At 32.3% G+C, this 22,130-nt stretch overlaps 3 protein-coding genes across 4 annotated transcripts in view; all 3 read right to left on the bottom strand.

The window, feature by feature from the left end:
* The window catches only part of LOC123702738 (beta-3 adrenergic receptor-like), a 56,893-nt gene that overhangs the window by 9,797 nt on the left and 24,966 nt on the right, over positions 1 to 22,130 (bottom strand). The gene's annotated exons all lie outside the window — the stretch shown is intronic.
* LOC123702740 lies at positions 1,300 to 7,069 on the bottom strand. Of its 2 annotated transcripts, none has more exons than XM_045650529.1 (2): positions 6,641 to 7,069; positions 1,300 to 2,523 (listed from the first exon to the last, which is right to left on the bottom strand). In XM_045650529.1, exons 1-2 carry the CDS (start codon positions 6,937 to 6,939, stop codon positions 2,484 to 2,486), a joined length of 339 nt encoding a protein of 112 aa, XP_045506485.1. In that variant the 5' UTR covers positions 6,940 to 7,069; the 3' UTR covers positions 1,300 to 2,483. The 2 variants fall into 2 exon arrangements, with proteins under 2 accessions (XP_045506485.1, XP_045506484.1); XM_045650528.1 differs by lacking the exon at positions 1,300 to 2,523 and adding an exon at positions 5,440 to 5,553.
* Positions 11,234 to 12,402, bottom strand: LOC123702620. The gene is made up of 2 exons (XM_045650380.1): positions 12,017 to 12,402; positions 11,234 to 11,359 (listed from the first exon to the last, which is right to left on the bottom strand). The coding sequence occupies exons 1-2, from the start codon at positions 12,400 to 12,402 to the stop codon at positions 11,320 to 11,322; spliced, it is 426 nt and encodes a 141-aa protein (XP_045506336.1). The 3' UTR covers positions 11,234 to 11,319.

Consider the following 22,130-nt stretch of genomic DNA (forward strand, 5'->3'; position numbering starts at 1 on the left):
ACTTTATGAATATAATACTTTTTATATACGATTTTTTTTTTCTTGCGGTTTCTCTGTATGGTTTGTTTAGTATTACTTATTTTCTATATTTTCTTATATGTTATGAATGTCAGCGCACATTGCCCCGTCATTATCTGCAATTTTTTAAACTCGTTTTCTGTTTAAAAGATTACATGATTTTCTAAACATCCAGCGTGAATATGTACACACACTATTACAAAGATGCAAAGATCGTTGTAGAAGAATCGTCGCTTTACTCCATGACGTTACGGTATTGCCATGACGAGATTTTGAAATTTTACTCTAAACGCGCCTAAAGATGTTTCACTTATATTAATATTAATATTACGCAAATTAAATCATTTCGACCTTCGACAAAGCCTTCTTCCATTACACTGAAATTAAAAATAAACTAAACACTCATAAATAAAGAATAAAGAAATGTGAATTTGTAAAATTATATATTATTTTTAACTGTATGAGCAATATTTTTATTACAATTTTCTTTTATTTTACGTTTAATAATAGTTTTGAATAAAGAAATCATGCAATCGAAGTAATCCGCCCTAGCGATACTAGCGCGAGTGAGTGTGATGTCAGAGGCGCATCGAATCTACAGATGTTTCGCGCTAAAATATGTAAACTTCAATAATATATATCTCAGTCATTTATTGATGGATTTCAAAATTTTTTTCGGCCACTGACTAGTTTTGATCTATTTTTTAAGACTATTAAGGTGAATATACTATTTTCTATTTTTTTTAAATTTTCCATTTTTCCATACAAACAAAATTAATGTCATTGAAAAAAAAATTAAATACAAATAAATTCAGTATTTTCTGATTTTTTCCTTTGTACACTCACTATTACCTAGCTGATTACAAAATTTGAACTTTCTAGGTCATCTGGAAGTGGGTTAGGTTTTGTATATGTCTATAAGTCAGTCAGTCTTAAAAATTGCGATTTTTGGATATTAATATCTACGCAACTGTTTAATCTGTATTTATGAAATTTAAGGTTCTTGTTTATCTTGAGGTCTTCTTGATATGTACCAAATTTGGTTTATTTAACTTAAATAGTTTTCGAGTTATAAGGGGGTGAAAAGTGGCTCGAAATGGTTCGTGTAAATATACACACGGCTGCTGCTCGCCAGTTCTCTTCGCTTGAACTCGGCTTGACACGCTGCCGCGTGTCTAGATAAAAGTAGTACTAAACATTTATACCATTGCTGATCGGAATTAAGATTGAGGAGTTAAATGTAGGAGATTGAAAAAGGGAAGGGTTATGGAAAGAAAACAGTCAACATTTTTATATTTATTTTATAATTTTCCAAGATAATAAGGGTACATAAAATTAGGCTCACTTCTTACAACAGCGGTATATAACAAAATTACAATCTCTGAAATCATGCTTGTATACAAAATATAATATGTTCATATGTAATATGAGTTGGAGGCGATACAATAAATATTACATAATTAAAAACAGACATAGCTTAGGGTGCTTTTCCACCAATAATGTGCGAGGATGTGAAGCGAGGAATATGTTTGTAAATAACCAATCATATCACTTCATTTAGTTTGAAGTTTGAAGCGTATAGCGTTTGAAGCGATACTATTGGTTATTTACAAACACAGTATCGCACATTATTGGTGTGAAAGGGTTTAAGGGAGGGAGGTAATTTTAATTTAACCAAATTTTATCAACCGACATCAAAAGCTTGTGAATGCGTCGTCTATTTTTTATTTGTTCCGAGATCCATTCATTTCATATTAATTTCCATAGTTTTTTAGGTCACATTATGTTGTCAGAGTTAATTCATTGTTTTTTTTTATATAAATTAAACGATGACATTTTGATAATGTTGTATGAAAATCATAATTCATCCATTCTTGTTTTGATAAATTTTTATAAATATATCATTAATGTTAACTGACATAAAAATTCATTAAACTTTTGATGCTGCTTATTTGACATTTAATATTAAAACAGCAAGTCAAACCAACAACAAGAAAAAAATAAAGGTCACTGCTATTGCTCACAAAATCTAGATATTATATATATTTTATAGAAAAGTTGTAGACTAGAATCTTAGTAATAGATTTTATCCGATTTGAAAACAGATAAAGAACAATATAAGAATCCACCTAAAATGCGTTTATACTTTCGAAAACAAAAATTAAGATAAGGAATATAAATTAACTAGCTGCGGCCCGGGGTTTCACTCGCGTGGCTCCGCTCCTGTTGGTCTTAGCGTGATGATATATAGCCTATATCCTTCCTCGATAAATGGGCTATCTAACACCGAAAGAATTTTTCAAATCGGACCAGTTGTTCCCGAGATTAGGTACATAGATCTAAACGTTTATGAAATATTTGTCCAGACAATCAATAAGGTAACTAGGAATATAGTGTTCAAGTTTATTTATTCATCCAGGTTTGTACATAGGTACTTATAACTTTAATTAATTTAAAAGGAGTCTTTAGGATTTAGGGCATTGAACGCGGAACTTTTTCACATATCTGAAAACAAAAATAATCCTCTATTAATATCAGGTTAAGATAACTAACTAACTAATATAACAATGAAACTTAAAAATGTACTATATTTTATTTATTTTAAAATGTCCTCCTTCTGCACAGAAGGATCATGAATTTCAATAGTTTTAAATTGATTAAAATATCAAAAATATGTGTACGAGACGATGCCTAAAAGTACCTAACACAATTCTAATGATTCCCTATAGAGAAGTCATAGAAAAACAATAATCCATACTAATATTATAAATGCGAAAGTAACTTTGTCTGTCTATCTGTTAATCAATCACTGAAGCAATTTGCATGAAATTTGGTATAGAGATATTTTGATACCCGAGAAAGGACATAGGATAGATTTTATCCCGAAAATCCCACGGGAACGGGAACTATACAGGTTTTTCTTTGACTGCGCGGGCGATGTCGCGGGAGGAAAGCTAGTATTACATAATTAAAAACAGACATAGCTTAGGGTGCTTTTCCACCAATAATGTGCGAGGATGTGAAGCTAGGAATATGTTTGTAAATAACCAATCATATCACTTCATTTAGTTTGAAGTTTGAAGCGTATAGCGTTTGAAGCGATACTATTGGTTATTTACAAACACAGTATCGCACATTATTGGTGTGAAAGGGTTTAAGGGAGGGAGGTAATTTTAATTTAACCAAATTTTATCAACCGACATCAATAGCTTGTGAATGCGTCGTCTATTTTTTATTTGTTCCGAGATCCATTCACTTCATATTAATTTCCATAGTTTTTTAGGTCACATTATGTTGTCAGCACGTTGTCAGAGTTAATTCATTTTTTTTATATAAATTAAACGATGACATTTTGATAATGTTGTATGAAAATCATAATTCATCCATTCTTGTTTTGATAAATTTTTATAAATATATCATTAATGTTAACTGACATAAAAATTTATTAAACTTTTGATGCTGCGTATTTGACATTTAATATTAAAACAGCAAGTCAAACCAACAACAAGAAAAAAATAAAGGTCACTGCTATTGCTCACAAAATCTAGATATTATATATATTTTATAGAAAAGTTGTAGACTAGAATCTTAGTAATAGATTTTATCCGATTTGAAAACAGATAAAGAACAATATAAGAATCCACCTAAAATGCGTTTATACTTTCGAAAACAAAAATTAAGATAAGGAATATAAATTAACTAGCTGCGGCCCGGGGTTTCACTCGCGTGGCTCCGCTCCTGTTGGTCTTAGCGTGATGATATACAGCCTATATCCTTCCTCGATAAATGGGCTATCTAACACCGAAAGAATTTTTCAAATCGGACCAGTTGTTCCCGAGATTAGGTACATAGATCTAAACGTTTATGAAATATTTGTCCAGACAATCAATAAGGTAACTAGGAATATAGTGTTCAAGTTTATTTATTCATCCAGGTTTGTACATAGGTACTTATAACTTTAATTAATTTAAAAGGAGTCTTTAGGATTTAGGGCATTGAACGCGGAACTTTTTCACGTATCTGAAAACAAAAATAATCCTCTATTAATATCAGGTTAAGATAACTAACTAACTAATATAACAATGAAACTTAAAAATGTACTATATTTTATTTATTTTAAAATGTCCTCCTTCTGCACAGAAGGATCATGAATTTCAATAGTTTTAAATTGATTAAAATATCAAAAATATGTGTACGAGACGATGCCTAAAAGTACCTAACACAATTCTAATGATTCCCTATAGAGAAGTCATAGAAAAACAATAATCCATACTAATATTATAAATGCGAAAGTAACTTTGTCTGTCTATCTGTTAATCAATCACTGAAGCAATTTGCATGAAATTTGGTATAGAGATATTTTGATACCCGAGAAAGGACATAGGATAGATTTTATCCCGAAAATCCCACGGGAACGGGAACTATACAGGTTTTTCTTTGACTGCGCGGGCGATGCCGCGGTAGGAAAGCTAGTATTACATAATTAAAAACAGACATAGCTTAGGGTGCTTTTCCACCAATAATGTGCGAGGATGTGAAGCTAGGAATATGTTTGTAAATAACCAATCATATCACTTCATTTAGTTTGAAGTTTGAAGCGTATAGCGTTTGAAGCGATACTATTGGTTATTTACAAACACAGTATCGCACATTATTGGTGTGAAAGGGTTTAAGGGAGGGAGGTAATTTTAATTTAACCAAATTTTATCAACCGACATCAATAGCTTGTGAATGCGTCGTCTATTTTTTATTTGTTCCGAGATCCATTCACTTCATATTAATTTCCATAGTTTTTTAGGTCACATTATGTTGTCAGCACGTTGTCAGAGTTAATTCATTTTTTTTATATAAATTAAACGATGACATTTTGATAATGTTGTATGAAAATCATAATTCATCCATTCTTGTTTTGATAAATTTTTATAAATATATCATTAATGTTAACTGACATAAAAATTTATTAAACTTTTGATGCTGCGTATTTGACATTTAATATTAAAACAGCAAGTCAAACCAACAACAAGAAAAAAATAAAGGTCACTGCTATTGCTCACAAAATCTAGATATTATATATATTTTATAGAAAAGTTGTAGACTAGAATCTTAGTAATAGATTTTATCCGATTTGAAAACAGATAAAGAACAATATAAGAATCCACCTAAAATGCGTTTATACTTTCGAAAACAAAAATTAAGATAAGGAATATAAATTAACTAGCTGCGGCCCGGGGTTTCACTCGCGTGGCTCCGCTCCTGTTGGTCTTAGCGTGATGATATATAGCCTATATCCTTCCTCGATAAATGGGCTATCTAACACCGAAAGAATTTTTCAAATCGGACCAGTTGTTCCCGAGATTAGGTACATAGATCTAAACGTTTATGAAATATTTGTCCAGACAATCAATAAGGTAACTAGGAATATAGTGTTCAAGTTTATTTATTCATCCAGGTTTGTACATAGGTACTTATAACTTTAATTAATTTAAAAGGAGTCTTTAGGATTTAGGGCATTGAACGCGGAACTTTTTCACGTATCTGAAAACAAAAATAATCCTTTATTAATAACAGGTTAAGATAACTAATTTAATAATGAAACTTAAAAATGTACCTACTATATTTTATTTATTAGGGAATTTCATTAGTTTTAAATTAATTAATATAATATCAAAAATATGTGTACGAGACGATGCCTAAAAGTACCTAATACAATTCTAATGATTCCCTGTGGAGAAATGATAGAAAAACAATAATACAATAAGCGCTTTAAACTTTACACTACTATAGCACAGACTATAGCGTCAAATCCTTAAATAATCCATACTAATATTATAAATGCGAAAGTAACTCTGTCTGTCTGTCTGTTACTCAATCACGCCTTAACTACAGAACCTATTTTCATGAAATTTGGTATTGAGATATTTTAATACCCGAGAAAGGACATAGGCTACTTTTTATCCCGGGAAAATGACGCAATCCCGGAAATCCCACTGGTACCGGGTACGGGAACTATGCGGGCTTTTCTTTGACTGCGCGGGTGAAGCCGCGGGCGGAAACCTAGTTAAATATAAGCCGAAATCATGCTGACATAAATGATAAAAATAGAAACCAACTCAGCAAATGCTGATGTTTTGACACATTCGCAGCGCTGATTTCAGTACCTAGTCAATCAATTAAAATATAATTTTTTTTTTCAAACCAAACTCATACAATTCACAAAATAAACATTCTATTTTGGTTTATTTTTGAAAAACAACTGTAGACTTTTTAAGACGGAAAACTATTAACTATAGAGGTAATGATAAAATAACAATGTTTGTAACACAGGTTTGTAACATTTACAACAGATACAAATATTACATTGATTGTGTTACTTATATGGATGACTTTATATATTTTACATTTATAGAGCCTCAGCGCATAAGTGGCTTTAGGAAGAAAAATATCTATAGGGAATGACTCAACTTGACAAGTTTTAATTTTGATTGAAATAACTTAAAGAAGTTATTTCAATATTTCCTGTAAAGACAGGAAAGAGGTATATGTATACACGTATGATATAAGATACACTATATCTATACTATACACGATAACAATAATATATTTAGAAGTAAATATAACTCACTCAGTACAACTGATGCATTTACCCCACGGCGCTCTTGCGTAACCACTAGCACACGATTGTACATTTGCGATAAAATCATCGTCATTCCCATTCCCTTGCTTCGGCACGAAACCTCCTTCATCAGAGTAATCATCATCAGACCGCTTGAAACGAACTTCTTCAGTATCGAAATCCATTAGAGTCAGATCATCTGCCCTGCCACTTAAACCAAGCAAAAATCCTTTGACATATTCAGGCTTGTCGTTGCCTAGCGCTAGGACAGCGCTCAAAATGAGTGCCCATACGATGTAGTCCTTCATATTCGCGACGACGACTGTCTGCCCGTCGATTTGTTTATACCTACTCTTTTATGAATCCGGTTATTTTTACATTCTTGACAATATAGTCACGGCCATCGTAGGAGATACAGGTTACGTTTCGACTTCGTGTGTTTTGTTCGAAAACGTATATATTGAAATAGTAGCAAATCTTCAAGGATATAAAGGCAAAAGGTTAACAGAACCGGCTCATTGATAACCCGTTCTTTCCGCATAGTACGAGAGCCTGGGGTTAAAATTGTATTGTTTTCTTTACCCGATTACTAAACATCATGTTTATCGGGCAAATCGATTAATCCATGACCTTATTTAGTAGGAATATTTAGATTATTGTGCAATTTAAGTAAATTGCAATCATATCTTCATCATTATTATTTTACTTATTCTTATACAACTATTATTTTTTATTCTTTCTCATTTGTACGTTCAAACTTTATCAATTTTAGTTTTCCGCGAGTAATTCAGAAATTTAACAATTTATTATTTATTTAACAATTTACTTAAAACAAATTTTAATCATTATCTTAATATACATAATACCTATAATTCATATTATATTGTAGATTTCTCTTTAACAAAACATGTGTTTGTGAAAAAATAACTAATATGATATTATATTTTATTCAAAATCAGTTGTGCTCTTGTACTAAATTATATTATTGCGCATACGTAAACAAAGGTATCCTAACTTACCTTTGTCTGGTCCGGGAGATCCCCGGGTCAAAGCTTTAATAAAAATGTAAATATATAATTCTAATTATCTACTATATTATAAAAATAAGTCGGGCTTTCCTTACTGACGCTATAACTCCAGAACGCACGAACCGATTTCCAGGGATTTGCATTCGTTGGAAAGGTCTCTGGCTCCGTGAGGTTTGTAGCAAAGAAAATTCAGGAAACATTTCAACAGAAAAGCGGGAAAGCCGGGAAAATCATTTTTCACATACAGCGCCTTATGTAACATTTCGTTTGGTATTTAAACATAAGGTGGCGAAGGCCGAGTTCGCTAGTATGTATAAAAGAATTATCATAGTGAAAATCTTAGTGAAAAAGAATACATTTTTACGAATGACACTTTCATTCGTAAAAATGTATTCAGAAGTTCTATAAATTATGGAAATGTGGAATATCTATTGAGGTCTCCGAATTGAACTAAAACTATCTGGAGTTTGAGATTAAAGCAAGAATTAAATACATTTTTCTATATTGGTCAATGGAGATGTTGATGACCATAATGTAACTTATTATATACCAAGCGATAGTCAAAGTGTTCGGGAAATATAATGGGACCATTTTATTTAATATATCTTTAAAAAGTCTCTTTAATAGTATTAATCGAATGCAGTTGGGGAGTATCATCGCGATTTTAAGTATTTGTCTATTAAATTATATTTAAAAAAAAACAACTCATATGTACCATACATATAGGTATATATTATATATGTCGTGGCCATATCGTAGATTTGCTCATTTCACGAAATGGTCGCATTTCATGAAATGGTTGAATGTCTATTGGCCACATCATGATGTGGTTTGAGCAGATCAATGATAAGAAATCGTTTCTCGATATGGCCTCACTTGCGCGGTTTTTTCATGAAATGATCAAAACTATTTGATCAAATCGTAAAATAGTTACAAATTTTATTGTTCGCAGTTAAAACTTCATAATACGTTTAATTACGAAAGTGATAGCAAAGAATCTACGACGAAGAGGTTCGAGTACTATGGAAACTGCGGATATCTTATATTGAAAAAAAAATGCGTCTAAAATCCTATAAGTAACTATATTTATATATCCTACTATATTATTATAAATTTTTTTATTCTAACAAGCGATTCGCTTCTGGCACTCGCCGGCCGCTGCCGCGGCACTAACTTGAATGACAATAAACAAATTCTTTAAATATCCTGAATTTTTTATATATTTTATCGACTCCCTATATTTTATACGATCTGGCCAAATGTGAATGAAAAAACTTAAAACATTGACGATTTAACGATCTGGTCAAACAATGTTGGCCACATCATGAAATGCGACCATTTCACGAAATGATCAATCATTTCATGAAATGAGCAAATCTACGATATGGCTACGACATATATATAAATATACATGTAGCCGTACCAGAAAATAACAATATTGTGAGGTTTTATTTAAATATACAGGGTTACTTGTAAAACTCAATGTTTTCTTCTCTAGCTTCGCGCAGGAGGCATATACCGCTTCTCTAATGTGAGCATTTTGTCTATGAAAACATAATCTTAAACGATAGCCCACGTGCTGGTGGCAAAGTTGGGCGGGTTGCTTGTTATGGTTGTACACATAGAGTTTTAAGAATTCATCTATTTGAAAAAAAATGCGTCTGGAATTTTATAAGTATTTTTTACGTACTCAACGTATGCAAAACTATAACCTCCTTTGAGATTAGTATACCAACAGTGGGACATCCTGTATACAGGGTGTAATCGTTAAGTGTGCACAGGCGATTATTCCGTTACTATTGCATATACCAAAGAACTTTAAACTGATATCGAAAGCCCTTTACCTAATGAGTAAAATGACAACAATAACTTTTTAAAAATAAAACGGGAAATATCCAAAAATTTTACATCAAACACGCGCATACATTTAGTATGAGATATGACTATCCCCAACATGTAATATGAAAGGTTTTGGTTCTTTTTTAAGCACAATGGTGCTTAAATAATATCGTATTTTTTTATGAAAATTCATTTAGAAACTGTAAATAGAGCTCGATATGGAATATAGTGGTATTCCAAAACGAGGATGTCACTCCGAACATTTGCTTTGAATACAAAATGTATGGGAAATTAAATGTACGGGCGTGTTTGATGTAAAATTTTTGGATATTTCCCCTTTTATTTTTAAAAGGCTATTATTGTCATTTTACTCATTAGGCTTTCGATATCAGTTTAAAGTTTTTTGATATCTGCAATACTTACGGAATATTCGCCTGTGCACACTTAACTATTACACCCTGTATAAATAGTTTTATCACTATGCTTATGCTAAGGCTTAGGATATGAAAATACTATACGAACAATAAGAAGTAATATTACTAATCGCTTCATGGTTACAGTACGACTGACCAAACAACATTATTTTGTTGTATTTTATTTGCCTTATATATAGTGTTATTGTGTTTATATTTGGGCTATAAATAAACTAGCGGCTCAAATAAATATATAATTTATTCGCAAATTATATTCCTGTATAGTAATTTGTACAAGGAAGGAAAGAATATTGTTCAAATACACTGTCATCGTTAAAAAATTTTAACAAACTTATATATTTAAAAAAAAAATGAGATTTAATGCATAAAAACTATTAAGTATGTTGTTCAATATCGTCTTGTATATTATACAAAAAAAATTGATATTAATGTCATATATATACTAATATTATAAAGAGGAAAGGTTTGTAATTATGTGTTTGTATCAACCGATTTTGATGAATGACCTGTGCTTTAGACCCTGAGAAAGAACATAGGCTACTTTTTATTGCGAAATATGTACCACGGTCCAAGCCGGGGCCGACTGTTATAGTGTCATATATTACGGTGCATATCTTTCATTTGGGTTTAAAAAATGCTAATTATTATCCTATAATTATTAATAGTATAATTAATGCGAATGTTAGTGAGGATGGATGTATGTGTATGTTAGTTCCTCTTTCATATTATTGAACCGATTACAATGAACTTTAGCACACATATAGATTATACATATACAGGAGTAACTAAGATTAACACATAGGATAAGTTTTTATCCCGGAAATCCTATGGTAACGGGAACAATGCGGGTTTTCTAGTCCTACTATCCTACTAATATTATAAATATGCGAAAGTTTGTGAGGATGTGTGTGTGTGTGTGTGTGTGTTTGTTACTCTTTCACGCAAATACTACTGGACCGATTGCAATGAAATGTAGCACACATATAGAGGGTAACTAGGATTAACACAAAGGATAGGTTTTATCCGGGTATCTATGGGGGTTTTTCTTTGAAAATGCGAGTGAAGCCGCGGGCGGAAAGCTAGTAATATAATATTATAAATGCAAAGGTTTGTAAGAATATAATATAATGTTTGTTACTCTTTCACGCAAAAACAGCTGATCGGATCTTTATGAAATTTGGAACAGGGATAGAGTGTAGTCTGGATTAGCACATAGGCTACTTTTTATCCGAGTACCACGCGAGTGAACCCGCAAGCTAAAGCTAGTTACTAATAAATTGAATAAAAACCAATAATACTTTAATATATTTATTATTCTTTAAAGGAATAGGTACAATGTACTTTTGCTATCAGAACTTGGGTTTATTTTAACTCAACTCTTCTGTTCTTAGCAGTCTTTTCCAGTTTTTCCGAAAATCCTCATGTGCCTGAAAAGAAAATCAATGCTTTAAAATCATTCATAAAACAGTATTAGATATTATTTACGAGCTGTGCCCCGCGGTTTTACCCGCAGTGCTCCTGTTGGTCTTAGCGTGATGAAAATGTAAACAAATGTCACATTTTTCATTCGCTCTATAGGCTATATTTTTTATATATAGCCTATAGAGTATAGGCTATAGCCTTCCTCGATAAATGGGCTACCTAATACTGATAGAATTTTTCAAATGGGACCAGTAGTTCCTGAGATTAGCGCGTTCATAAAAAACAAAACTCTGCTTGTGTATACGCCATTGTAATAGTGTAATAGTACTTATTGTGAACAAATGCTCCTGAAAAACAGTTTATTACTATATTAGGATCCTGGGTCAATAAATATATGTAACAACATATAATGGTGTGGACGGTGAGGGAAAACATCGAAGAATCAAAAGTTCGACGACATGTGACATCCGCCAACCCGCACTTGGCCAGCAGCACATGGTGGATGTAATTTGTAATGTTTATGTAAGTATGGCCTGTACCCTCTAAGATGCCCGTGTCCCAGCAGTGGGAACGAATATGGGCTGAGGATGATGATAATATAATGGTGTAAAATAAATGATTTTTTGTTTATTTATATTTGGCAATTGACACAGATAACTCACTCATCGCACGAAATGCATTTGCCCCACGGTGACCTCGTGAAATTGTCAGGACAATTTGAGATGTTGTCGACGAAATCATGGTCGGTCTTATTGTTTGTACTAATAAAGCCACCTTCATCGTAATCGTCATCTGTCTCTCTAGGTATGCGTTTATATTCAGCTTTGGCTTTTGGTCCAATATTCACATATAAATCCTCATATTTAAGATCTGCAATATCGTTAATTACATCCTTTTTTGCATAGTTGTCTTCTTTTACATCAATTCCTTTGATCAGTATAGCTATATTAGTATTTTCTTCTAGTATTTTTTCAGAATTTAGATTATTATTCGGATTTGTATTAACACGAACTGATAGCAGAACCACATACGCGATATATCGATACATATTGATAATATCAACTGACCTTATATTGCGTATAAATGAATGTTGATAATTATTTAATTATATTAATTACTGAATGCAAGTATACCTAATAGTATATACATTATGCAGATCATATACTATAGTTGTATAAATATAATGATAAATAATTTTATATACTGACTGTCTTAAATCTAGGTAACATAAGCAATAAGCATAATATTATGATAATTATATACCATTTACATGAAAAAAAAAACTTGAGGGGTGTCAAGGGACAACTGGATGGAACGAAGTTTTAAGTAGAAGAGAGACAGACAGAGAATGAACGGAGTCAGTTACATACACAGGCAGGTAGGTGATGAAAGTATTTTAATAAAGATTCTAAAGTTAGTATTATTAGTGGTGGCCCATTGCTATACATTTATGCTGTGTTCGTTAAAATACCCTGTTCTGACACAGTATTAAAATAGAGTAAATAACGAGGATAAAACAGATCACATAATTTGTTTGTTGTTCGTATATGGAACTTGAAACAGGAAATGATGAAGTAAATTTTAATATTTCAAATAAAATGTACATAGAAAATTAAAATTATAATATGTAATATACAGGGTTACTTGTAAAACACCAGCAACCTCGCAGGACAAGATAGCTAACATCTTAAGTAACAACATTTGTTCTACGACTTTTGATAATTTGTTAGATTTTATTTTCATACAAAAATAAATATTAATTTAATTGACTGACTCCGTTCATTCTCTGTCTGTCTCTCTTCTACTTAAAACTTCGTTCCATCCAGTTGTCCCTTGACACCCCTCAAGTTTTTTTTTTTTTCATGTAAATGGTATATAATTATCATAATATTATGCTTATTGCTTATGTTACCTAGATTTAAGACAGTCAGTATATAAAATTATTTATCATTATATTTATACAACTATAGTATATGATCTGCATAATGTATATACTATTAGGTATACTTGCATTCAGTAATTAATATAATTAAATAATTATCAACATTCATTTATACGCAATATAAGGTCAGTTGATATTATCAATATGTATCGATATATCGCGTATGTGGTTCTGCTATCAGTTCGTGTTAATACAAATCCGAATAATAATCTAAATTCTGAAAAAATACTAGAAGAAAATACTAATATAGCTATACTGATCAAAGGAATTGATGTAAAAGAAGACAACTATGCAAAAAAGGATGTAATTAACGATATTGCAGATCTTAAATATGAGGATTTATATGTGAATATTGGACCAAAAGCCAAAGCTGAATATAAACGCATACCTAGAGAGACAGATGACGATTACGATGAAGGTGGCTTTATTAGTACAAACAATAAGACCGACCATGATTTCGTCGACAACATCTCAAATTGTCCTGACAATTTCACGAGGTCACCGTGGGGCAAATGCATTTCGTGCGATGAGTGAGTTATCTGTGTCAATTGCCAAATATAAATAAACAAAAAATCATTTATTTTACACCATTATATTATCATCATCCTCAGCCCATATTCGTTCCCACTGCTGGGACACGGGCATCTTAGAGGGTACAGGCCATACTTACATAAACATTACAAATTACATCCACCATGTGCTGCTGGCCAAGTGCGGGTTGGCGGATGTCACATGTCGTCGAACTTTTGATTCTTCGATGTTTTCCCTCACCGTCCACACCATTATATGTTGTTACATATATTTATTGACCCAGGATCCTAATATAGTAATAAACTGTTTTTCAGGAGCATTTGTTCACAATAAATACTATTACACTATTACAATGGCGTATACACAAGCAGAGTTTTGTTTTTTATGAACGCGCTAATCTCAGGAACTACTGGTCCCATTTGAAAAATTCTATCAGTATTAGGTAGCCCATTTATCGAGGAAGGCTATAGCCTATACTCTATAGGCTATATATAAAAAATATAGCCTATAGAGCGAATGAAAAATGTGACATTTGTTTACATTTTCATCACGCTAAGACCAACAGGAGCACTGCGGGTAAAACCGCGGGGCACAGCTCGTAAATAATATCTAATACTGTTTTATGAATGATTTTAAAGCATTGATTTTCTTTTCAGACACATGAGGATTTTCGGAAAAACTGGAAAAGACTGCTAAGAACAGAAGAGTTGAGTTAAAATAAACCCAAGTTCTGATAGCAAAAGTACATTGTACCTATTCCTTAAAAGAATAATAAATATATTAGAGTATTATTGGTTTTTATTCAATTTATTAGTAACTAGCTTTAGCTTGCGGGTTCACTCGCGTGGTACTCGGATAAAAAGTAGCCTATGTGCTAATCCAGACTACACTCTATCCCTGTTCCAAATTTCATAAAGATCCGATCAGCTGTTTTTGCGTGAAAGAGTAACAAACATTATATTATATTCTTACAAACCTTTGCATTTATAATATTATATTACTAGCTTTCCGCCCGCGGCTTCGCCCGCATTTTCAAAGAAAAACCCCCATAGATACCCGGATAAAACCTATCCTTTGTGTTAATCCAAGTTACCCTCTATATGTGTGCTAAATTTCATTGCAATCGGTCCAGTAGTATTTGCGTGAAAGAGTAACAAACACACACACACACACACACATCCTCACAAACTTTCGCATATTTATAATATTAGTAGGATAGTAGGACTAGAAAACCGCATTGTTCCCGTTACCATAGGATTTCCGGGATAAAAACTTATCCTATGTGTTAATCTTAGTTACTCCTGTATATGTATAATCTATATGTGTGCTAAAGTTCATTGTAATCGGTTCAATAATATGAAAGAGGAACTAACAAACACATACATCCCTCCTCACTAACATTCGCATTAATTATACTATTAATAATTATAGGATAATAATTAGCATTTTTTAAACCCAAATGAAAGATATGCACCGTAATATATGACACTATAACAGTCGGCCCCGGCTTGGACCGTGGTACATATTTCGCAATAAAAAGTAGCCTATGTTCTTTCTCAGGGTCTAAAGCACAGGTCATTCATCAAAATCGGTTGATACAAACACATAATTACAAACCTTTCCTCTTTATAATATTAGTATATATATGACATTAATATCAATTTTTTTTGTATAATATACAAGACGATATTGAACAACATACTTAATAGTTTTTATGCATTAAATCTCATTTTTTTTTTAAATATATAAGTTTGTTAAAATTTTTTAACGATGACAGTGTATTTGAACAATATTCTTTCCTTCCTTGTACAAATTACTATACAGGAATATAATTTGCGAATAAATTATATATTTATTTGAGCCGCTAGTTTATTTATAGCCCAAATATAAACACAATAACACTATATATAAGGCAAATAAAATACAACAAAATAATGTTGTTTGGTCAGTCGTACTGTAACCATGAAGCGATTAGTGATAATACTTCTTATTGTTCGTATAGTATTTTCTTATTCTAAGCCTTAGCATAAGCATAGTGATAAAACTATTTATACAGGGTGTAATAGTTAAGTGTGCACAGGCGAATATTCCGTAAGTATTGCAGATATCAAAAAACTTTAAACTGATATCGAAAGCCCTTTACCTAATGAGTAAAATGACAATAATAATAATCTTTTAAAAATAAAACGGGAAATATCCAAAAATTTTACATCAAACACGCCCGTACATTTAATTTCCCATACATTTTGTATTCAAAGCAAATGTTCGGAGTGACATCCTCGTTTTGGAATACCACTATATTCCATATCGAGCTCTATTTACAGTTTCTAAATGAATTTTCATAAAAAAATACGATATTATTTAAGCACCATTGTGCTTAAAAAAGAACCAAAACCTTTCATATTACATGTTGGGGATAGTCATATCTCATACTAAATGTATGCGCGTGTTTGATGTAAAATTTTTGGATATTTCCCGTTTTATTTTTAAAAAGTTATTGTTGTCATTTTACTCATTAGGTAAAGGGCTTTCGATATCAGTTTAAAGTTCTTTGGTATCTGCAATAGTAACGGAATAATCGCCTGTGCACACTTAACGATTACACCCTGTATACAGGATGTCCCACTGTTGGTATACTAATCTCAAAGGAGGTTATAGTTTTGCATACGTTGAGTACGTAAAAAATACTTATAAAATTCCAGACGCATTTTTTTTTTCAAATAGATGAATATTATTTTATTATCTGTGTTTACAGATAATAAAATTGAATTCTTAAAACTCTATGTGTACAACCATAACAAGCAACCCGCCCAACTTTGCCACCAGCACGTGGGCTATCGTTTAAGATTATGTTTTCATAGACAAAATGCTCACATTAGAGAAGCGGTATATGCCTCCTGCGCGAAGCTAGAGAAGAAAACATTGATTTTCAAGAAAAATTTTGCAAAAAATTTTTGACGTAATTTTGTTGTTTTAGTATTTTTTACGTGATCAATGTATGCAAAACTACAAGTCCCTTCGCGCTTTGTAAACAAATAGTGGGACACCCTGTAGAATATGAAGAATAAATGAAATCACATGGATTTCAACTTGAATCTGGGAAGAACGTCAGGAATTTTGTTTGGATCAGCTAGAGTGATGTAAATCCCAATTTGCAACTTCGAAAAGGTTTTCGCTGCGCATCACGTGATAAACTAACTTTTAAGACCTTCTCATAGAACGAGCGGCTTTGCCAATATTTTGCTTCAAACGGGAGCAAACCTAAAAATTTCAAATTTTCGGGAAAAACGGACCATCTTTGAAGAGCTTAGTTGTTATAAGGTTTAGAGAGATGCGGTTGGGCTTAAATTGTTTCAAATTTAATTAGCTTTATTAATGTGGTGAATGTTACTTGTTGGAAACGCATAGTTTATGACTTTTAGACAAAAAAGTCCAAAATTTTCGCAGTTTATCACGTGGTACGCAGCGAGCACAACTTTTTCGGAGTTGCAAATTGAGATTTACATCACCTTAACTGATCCAAACAACATACCAATAATGCAGCACTACATCATGTTTTGCGAATTTAGGGTTTTTTAGTGTCGATTTCTACCGGCGGTTATATATCATATGTGAAATCATGTCCATTCGGGAGAGTTAGAGCTCCGTGGGGGCATTGCGTCACTTGGGAAGAGTAAGTTTCATCTTTCTTTATCTATATCTACTAATCTTATAAAGCTGAAGAGTTTGTTTGTTTTTTGAACGCGCTAATCTCAGGAACTACTGGTCCGATTTGAAAAAAAAGGCTATAGGCAATATAATATCATCACGCTTAGACCAACAGGAGCGGAAAAATTCGGATAAAACTGCGGGGCACAGCTCGTGAATAATATCTAATACAGTTTTGTGAATGATTTTAAAGCATTGATTTTCTTTTCAGATACCAGAGGATTTTCGGATAAGCTGGAAAAGACTGCTAAGAACAGAAGAGTCGAGTTAAAATAGACCCAAGTTTTGATAGCAAAAGTACATTGTACCTATTCCTTTGAAGAATAATGATATTAAAGTATTATTGGTTTTTATTCAATTTATAAGTAACTAGCTTTAGCTTTCGGGTTCACTCGCGTGGTACTCGGATTAAAAGTAGCCTTTGTGCTAATCTAGACTATACTCTATCCCTGTTCCAAATTTCATAAAGATCCGATCAGCTGTTTTGCGTGAAAGAGTAACAAAAAATAATATTATATTCTTACAAACTTTCATCTTTATAATATTACTAGCTTGCTAAATAAATATGCCAGGTATAATCAACTCTTGAAAACACCCCACGCTGTTTTCAGAATTATACTATATTTATTGGTTATTATTTTCTAGAGTAATAATTATTTTTTACTTTTTAGTGTTATCTATCTTGAAAGCGTGTTTTTTTTAGTTTTTTAAACTATATTTATGTGTTAAAATATATAAGTGTGTTATAAAAATTTGACGATTACAGTAGTTAAACAATATACCTTCCTTCCTTGTACAAAAAACGGCATTTTAATTATATTCCCAATTATTGGAAACATAATTTTTTTATACGATAATGCGTAAAGCAAATAAAATAGAACAAAATTGTGTTGTTTGATCAGTCTTACTGTAACCATGAAGCGATAAGTAATAATACTTCTTATGGTTCATATAGTATTGTCATATCTTAAGCATAAATTAATTAGTGATGAATCTGTTGGTAAATATATACATGAAGTATATAATATGAAAACGCAAGGGTTTCCAACTGAACCTGAGAAGAAAGTCATGCAACGTTTTATAGCAAATATGCAATTTTAACAAGCCAGATTTAATTCCACTTTCCTTTATTTCATTTATCCCTCAAAGCTAGTTATAAAAAATGTTTTAAATTTTTTAAAATAAACTCACTTTTATTTTAAACTAGCGGTCCTCCCCGGCTTCGCCCGTGGTACATATTCACGTTTTCTCTACATAAGAACCATCCTCGAACTTCAAGGAATATTATAAAAAAAGAATTAACGAAATCGGTTAAGCCGTTCTCAAGTTATGCGCTTACCAACACATTTTGGGATTCATTTTTATATTATAAGATTTTTATTATTAAAAAAGAGCGTGTGTGTCGAGCACACGTGACAGAAGTGACACTTCTTAGGCAAGATTCAAAGATACCAAAATCATCGCCTTACTCCATGACGTGACGGTATTGCCATGACGCGACCTTGTAATTTAACTCTGAACGCGGCTAAAAAAGTTTCACCGTTACCGTGGGATTTTCGAGATAAAACCTATCCTATGTGTTAAGTACGTAAATATCTGTCAACTGTGGTGTTAATCTATTATGCTTTAGAAAGCACAGTCTAAAGTTTGCCCTGTATAATCTATAGACTACTAGCTTGCCGCCCGCGGCTTCGCCCGCTTTCTCTAAAACGATTTGAGATTTAAACTATCCTATCTCTCAAGTTGGATTGAACTGCACATGGTGTGCAAATTTTATTATAATCGGTTAAGTGGTTTAGGAGTCCATTGAGGACAAACATTGTGACACGAGATTTATATATATTAAGAAGATATGTGTGCTTAATTTCATTGTAATCGGATCAATAATATGAAAGAGGAACTAACATACATACACATACATCCATCCTCAAAAACTTTCGCATTTATGCTATTTATAATTATTATAGGATAATAATTAGGATTTTTTAAACCCAAATGAAAGATATGCACCGTAGTATATTATGACATTAATATCATTTTTTTTTGTAAAATATTCAACACGATATTGAACAACATAGGTACTAATAGTTTTTATGCAATAAATCTCATTTGTTTTTTTTTTTAATATAAGTGTGTTAATATTTTATAACGATGACAGTGTAATTAAAGAATATTTATCCTTCCTCGTACATATATTACTATACAGGAATATAATTTGCGAATAAATAATATATTTATTAGAGCCGCTAGTTTATTTATAGCCCAAATATAAACACGATAAGGCAAACAAAATATGTATAACAAAATTCTAATTATAGTATATGAAAGTTAAAAAAAAATTTGGAGTTTCAGATTAAAGCAAAATTTAAATACATTTTTCAATCTTGGTCAATGGACATGGTCTATGATGATAATGTAACGTCTTATAGATAGGGAGGCGAGGTAGCTAAATGGCGTAATTAAACGGCGCCGTCGAGACTTATCAAAATCGATAGATAAAATAATTTCGAAAAGATAAGCTTCTATGGTAAAAACCATTTTAGCGGTGGGTTTGGCGTGTACGGATTTTCAAAAATGTAAAAAAAAATAGTTACTTGGGCATTCTCGAGCGCGTCAGATATTCATACTACGTATGCCCCAAGTGCCTCTGATAACAACGGTATACTAATCTGCCGGTTTGCGTGGTGGGGCTAGGCATATTAATTCGTCAAAAATGCACAAAAAAAAAATTTACTCGAGCGCGTCAGATTTTCGGATGGGGTGTTAAGTAGGCCCCAAGGAAGCTCCCCTTAAAAAAACTGACGATTTCGGCGTGACGATAAGTTACGATGAATTTTTGAAAATGCAGAAAAAAAAAGTCCTTTTGAAATACTCGAGCGCGTCAGATTTTCATAGGGGAGGTTTATCTCGGTCTCCTGAAAGCATATTTTCTTAATCTGACAAAAATGTTGGTGGGTTCTCTTAATCTGACCGAAAAAGGTTTGAGAGTTTCTTTTTTTTAATCATCGTTATTTCATATCAATTTTTCATAACACCCTCAGTTTTCGAGATATACTCAAAAAACCGGGAGTTTGAGTTTTTATGATGCTTCAAGTCAAAAAGTTTTAACTTTGGACAAAAATGTAAAGAGACCTTTTTTGTGTAAAATAAAATTACCTTTTTTGTTTATTCAAACTTTTTTTTTGTAAAATGTATCGTTCGCGACTTATATACTGCAACGCGTTTTTCGGAAGACGAAATGGCTCCTCCAGACTTCCGGTCACGCGGAAACCGGCAGATTTTGTATTTTTAGTAAGTTTTAGATTATATTCTTCAAAATAAAAATAAAAACAATCGCGCTCGAGAATGCCGGATTAACGTTTTTTTTTTACAAGTTCGCGACCCTATAACTTGGCGGCGTCAAGGACTTATCGTCAGATTAGTTAAATTTAGTCTTAAAACACTAAAATCAACCCCCAATATCTTAATCTGACGCGCTCGAGTATTTCAGACTATCGATTTTTTTTTACTAATCTGATCGTCTATCCTGGGCGCGCGTCACTACTTAAAGAGCTAAATAGTTAACAAGGTTGTTCTATTAGGTCTAAGGTATCCCTCATATCTTAAACTGCCACGCTCGAGTATTGCAGAAAATTCCCCTCTTCGCCTCCCTATCTATTATTATAATAATAGGCTTGCGACAGTCAAAGCGTTCGGGAAATATAATGATACCGTATTATTTAATACTAGCTTCCGCCCGCGACTCCGTTCGCGCGGAAAAATTAAGAAAAATTAAGATTTATTTTTTTCTACGTATTTTTCCGGGATAAAAAGTATCCTATTTTATGCCCAGGATAATAATTACCTATACCAAGTTTCATCGAAATCGAACCGTTAGTTTTCACGTGATGCCTTCACATACAGACAGACAGACAGACAGACAGACAGACGGACAGACAGACAGACAAAAAATTTTTTAATCACATATTTGGGTTTGGTATCGATCCAGTAACACCCCCTGCTATTTATTTTTTCAATATTTTCAATTTACAGAATTGACCCTTCTACAGATTTATTACAATACTAGCTTCCGCCCGCGACTCCGTCCGCGCGGATGTCGGTCTTCGCGTGGATGGTTTATCCATTTTGACTAACTCTGACAATGACATCTTATAAATATTTATTGGACCCAAATACGGATAGGCCTATAATAATACGCAACGTTTGATCGCGGTTCTACAGAACAACGTTTATGGATAAAACTGAAAAATTAAGATTAATTTTTTTCTACGTATTTTTCCAGGATAAAAAGTATCCTATTTTACGCCCAGGATAATAAGGTATAATTATACTAAGTTTCATCGAAATCGAACCGTTAGTTTTCACGTGATGCCTTCACATACAGACAGACAGACAGACAAAAATTTTTTTAATCACATATTTGGGTTTGGTATCGATCCAGTAACACCCCCTGGTATTTATTTTTTCAATATTTTCAATGTACAGAATTGACCCTTCTACAGATTTATTATATGTATAGATGTAGGTATAGAGATATCTTTAATTACTACCTATTAGGGCTGATTTTTCAATCCTTGGTTAAAAGTTATTCGTTG

The sequence above is a fragment of the Colias croceus genome, chromosome 24 (assembly GCF_905220415.1).
Source record: "Colias croceus chromosome 24, ilColCroc2.1".
Classification (NCBI taxonomy): Eukaryota; Metazoa; Arthropoda; class Insecta; order Lepidoptera; family Pieridae; genus Colias; species Colias croceus.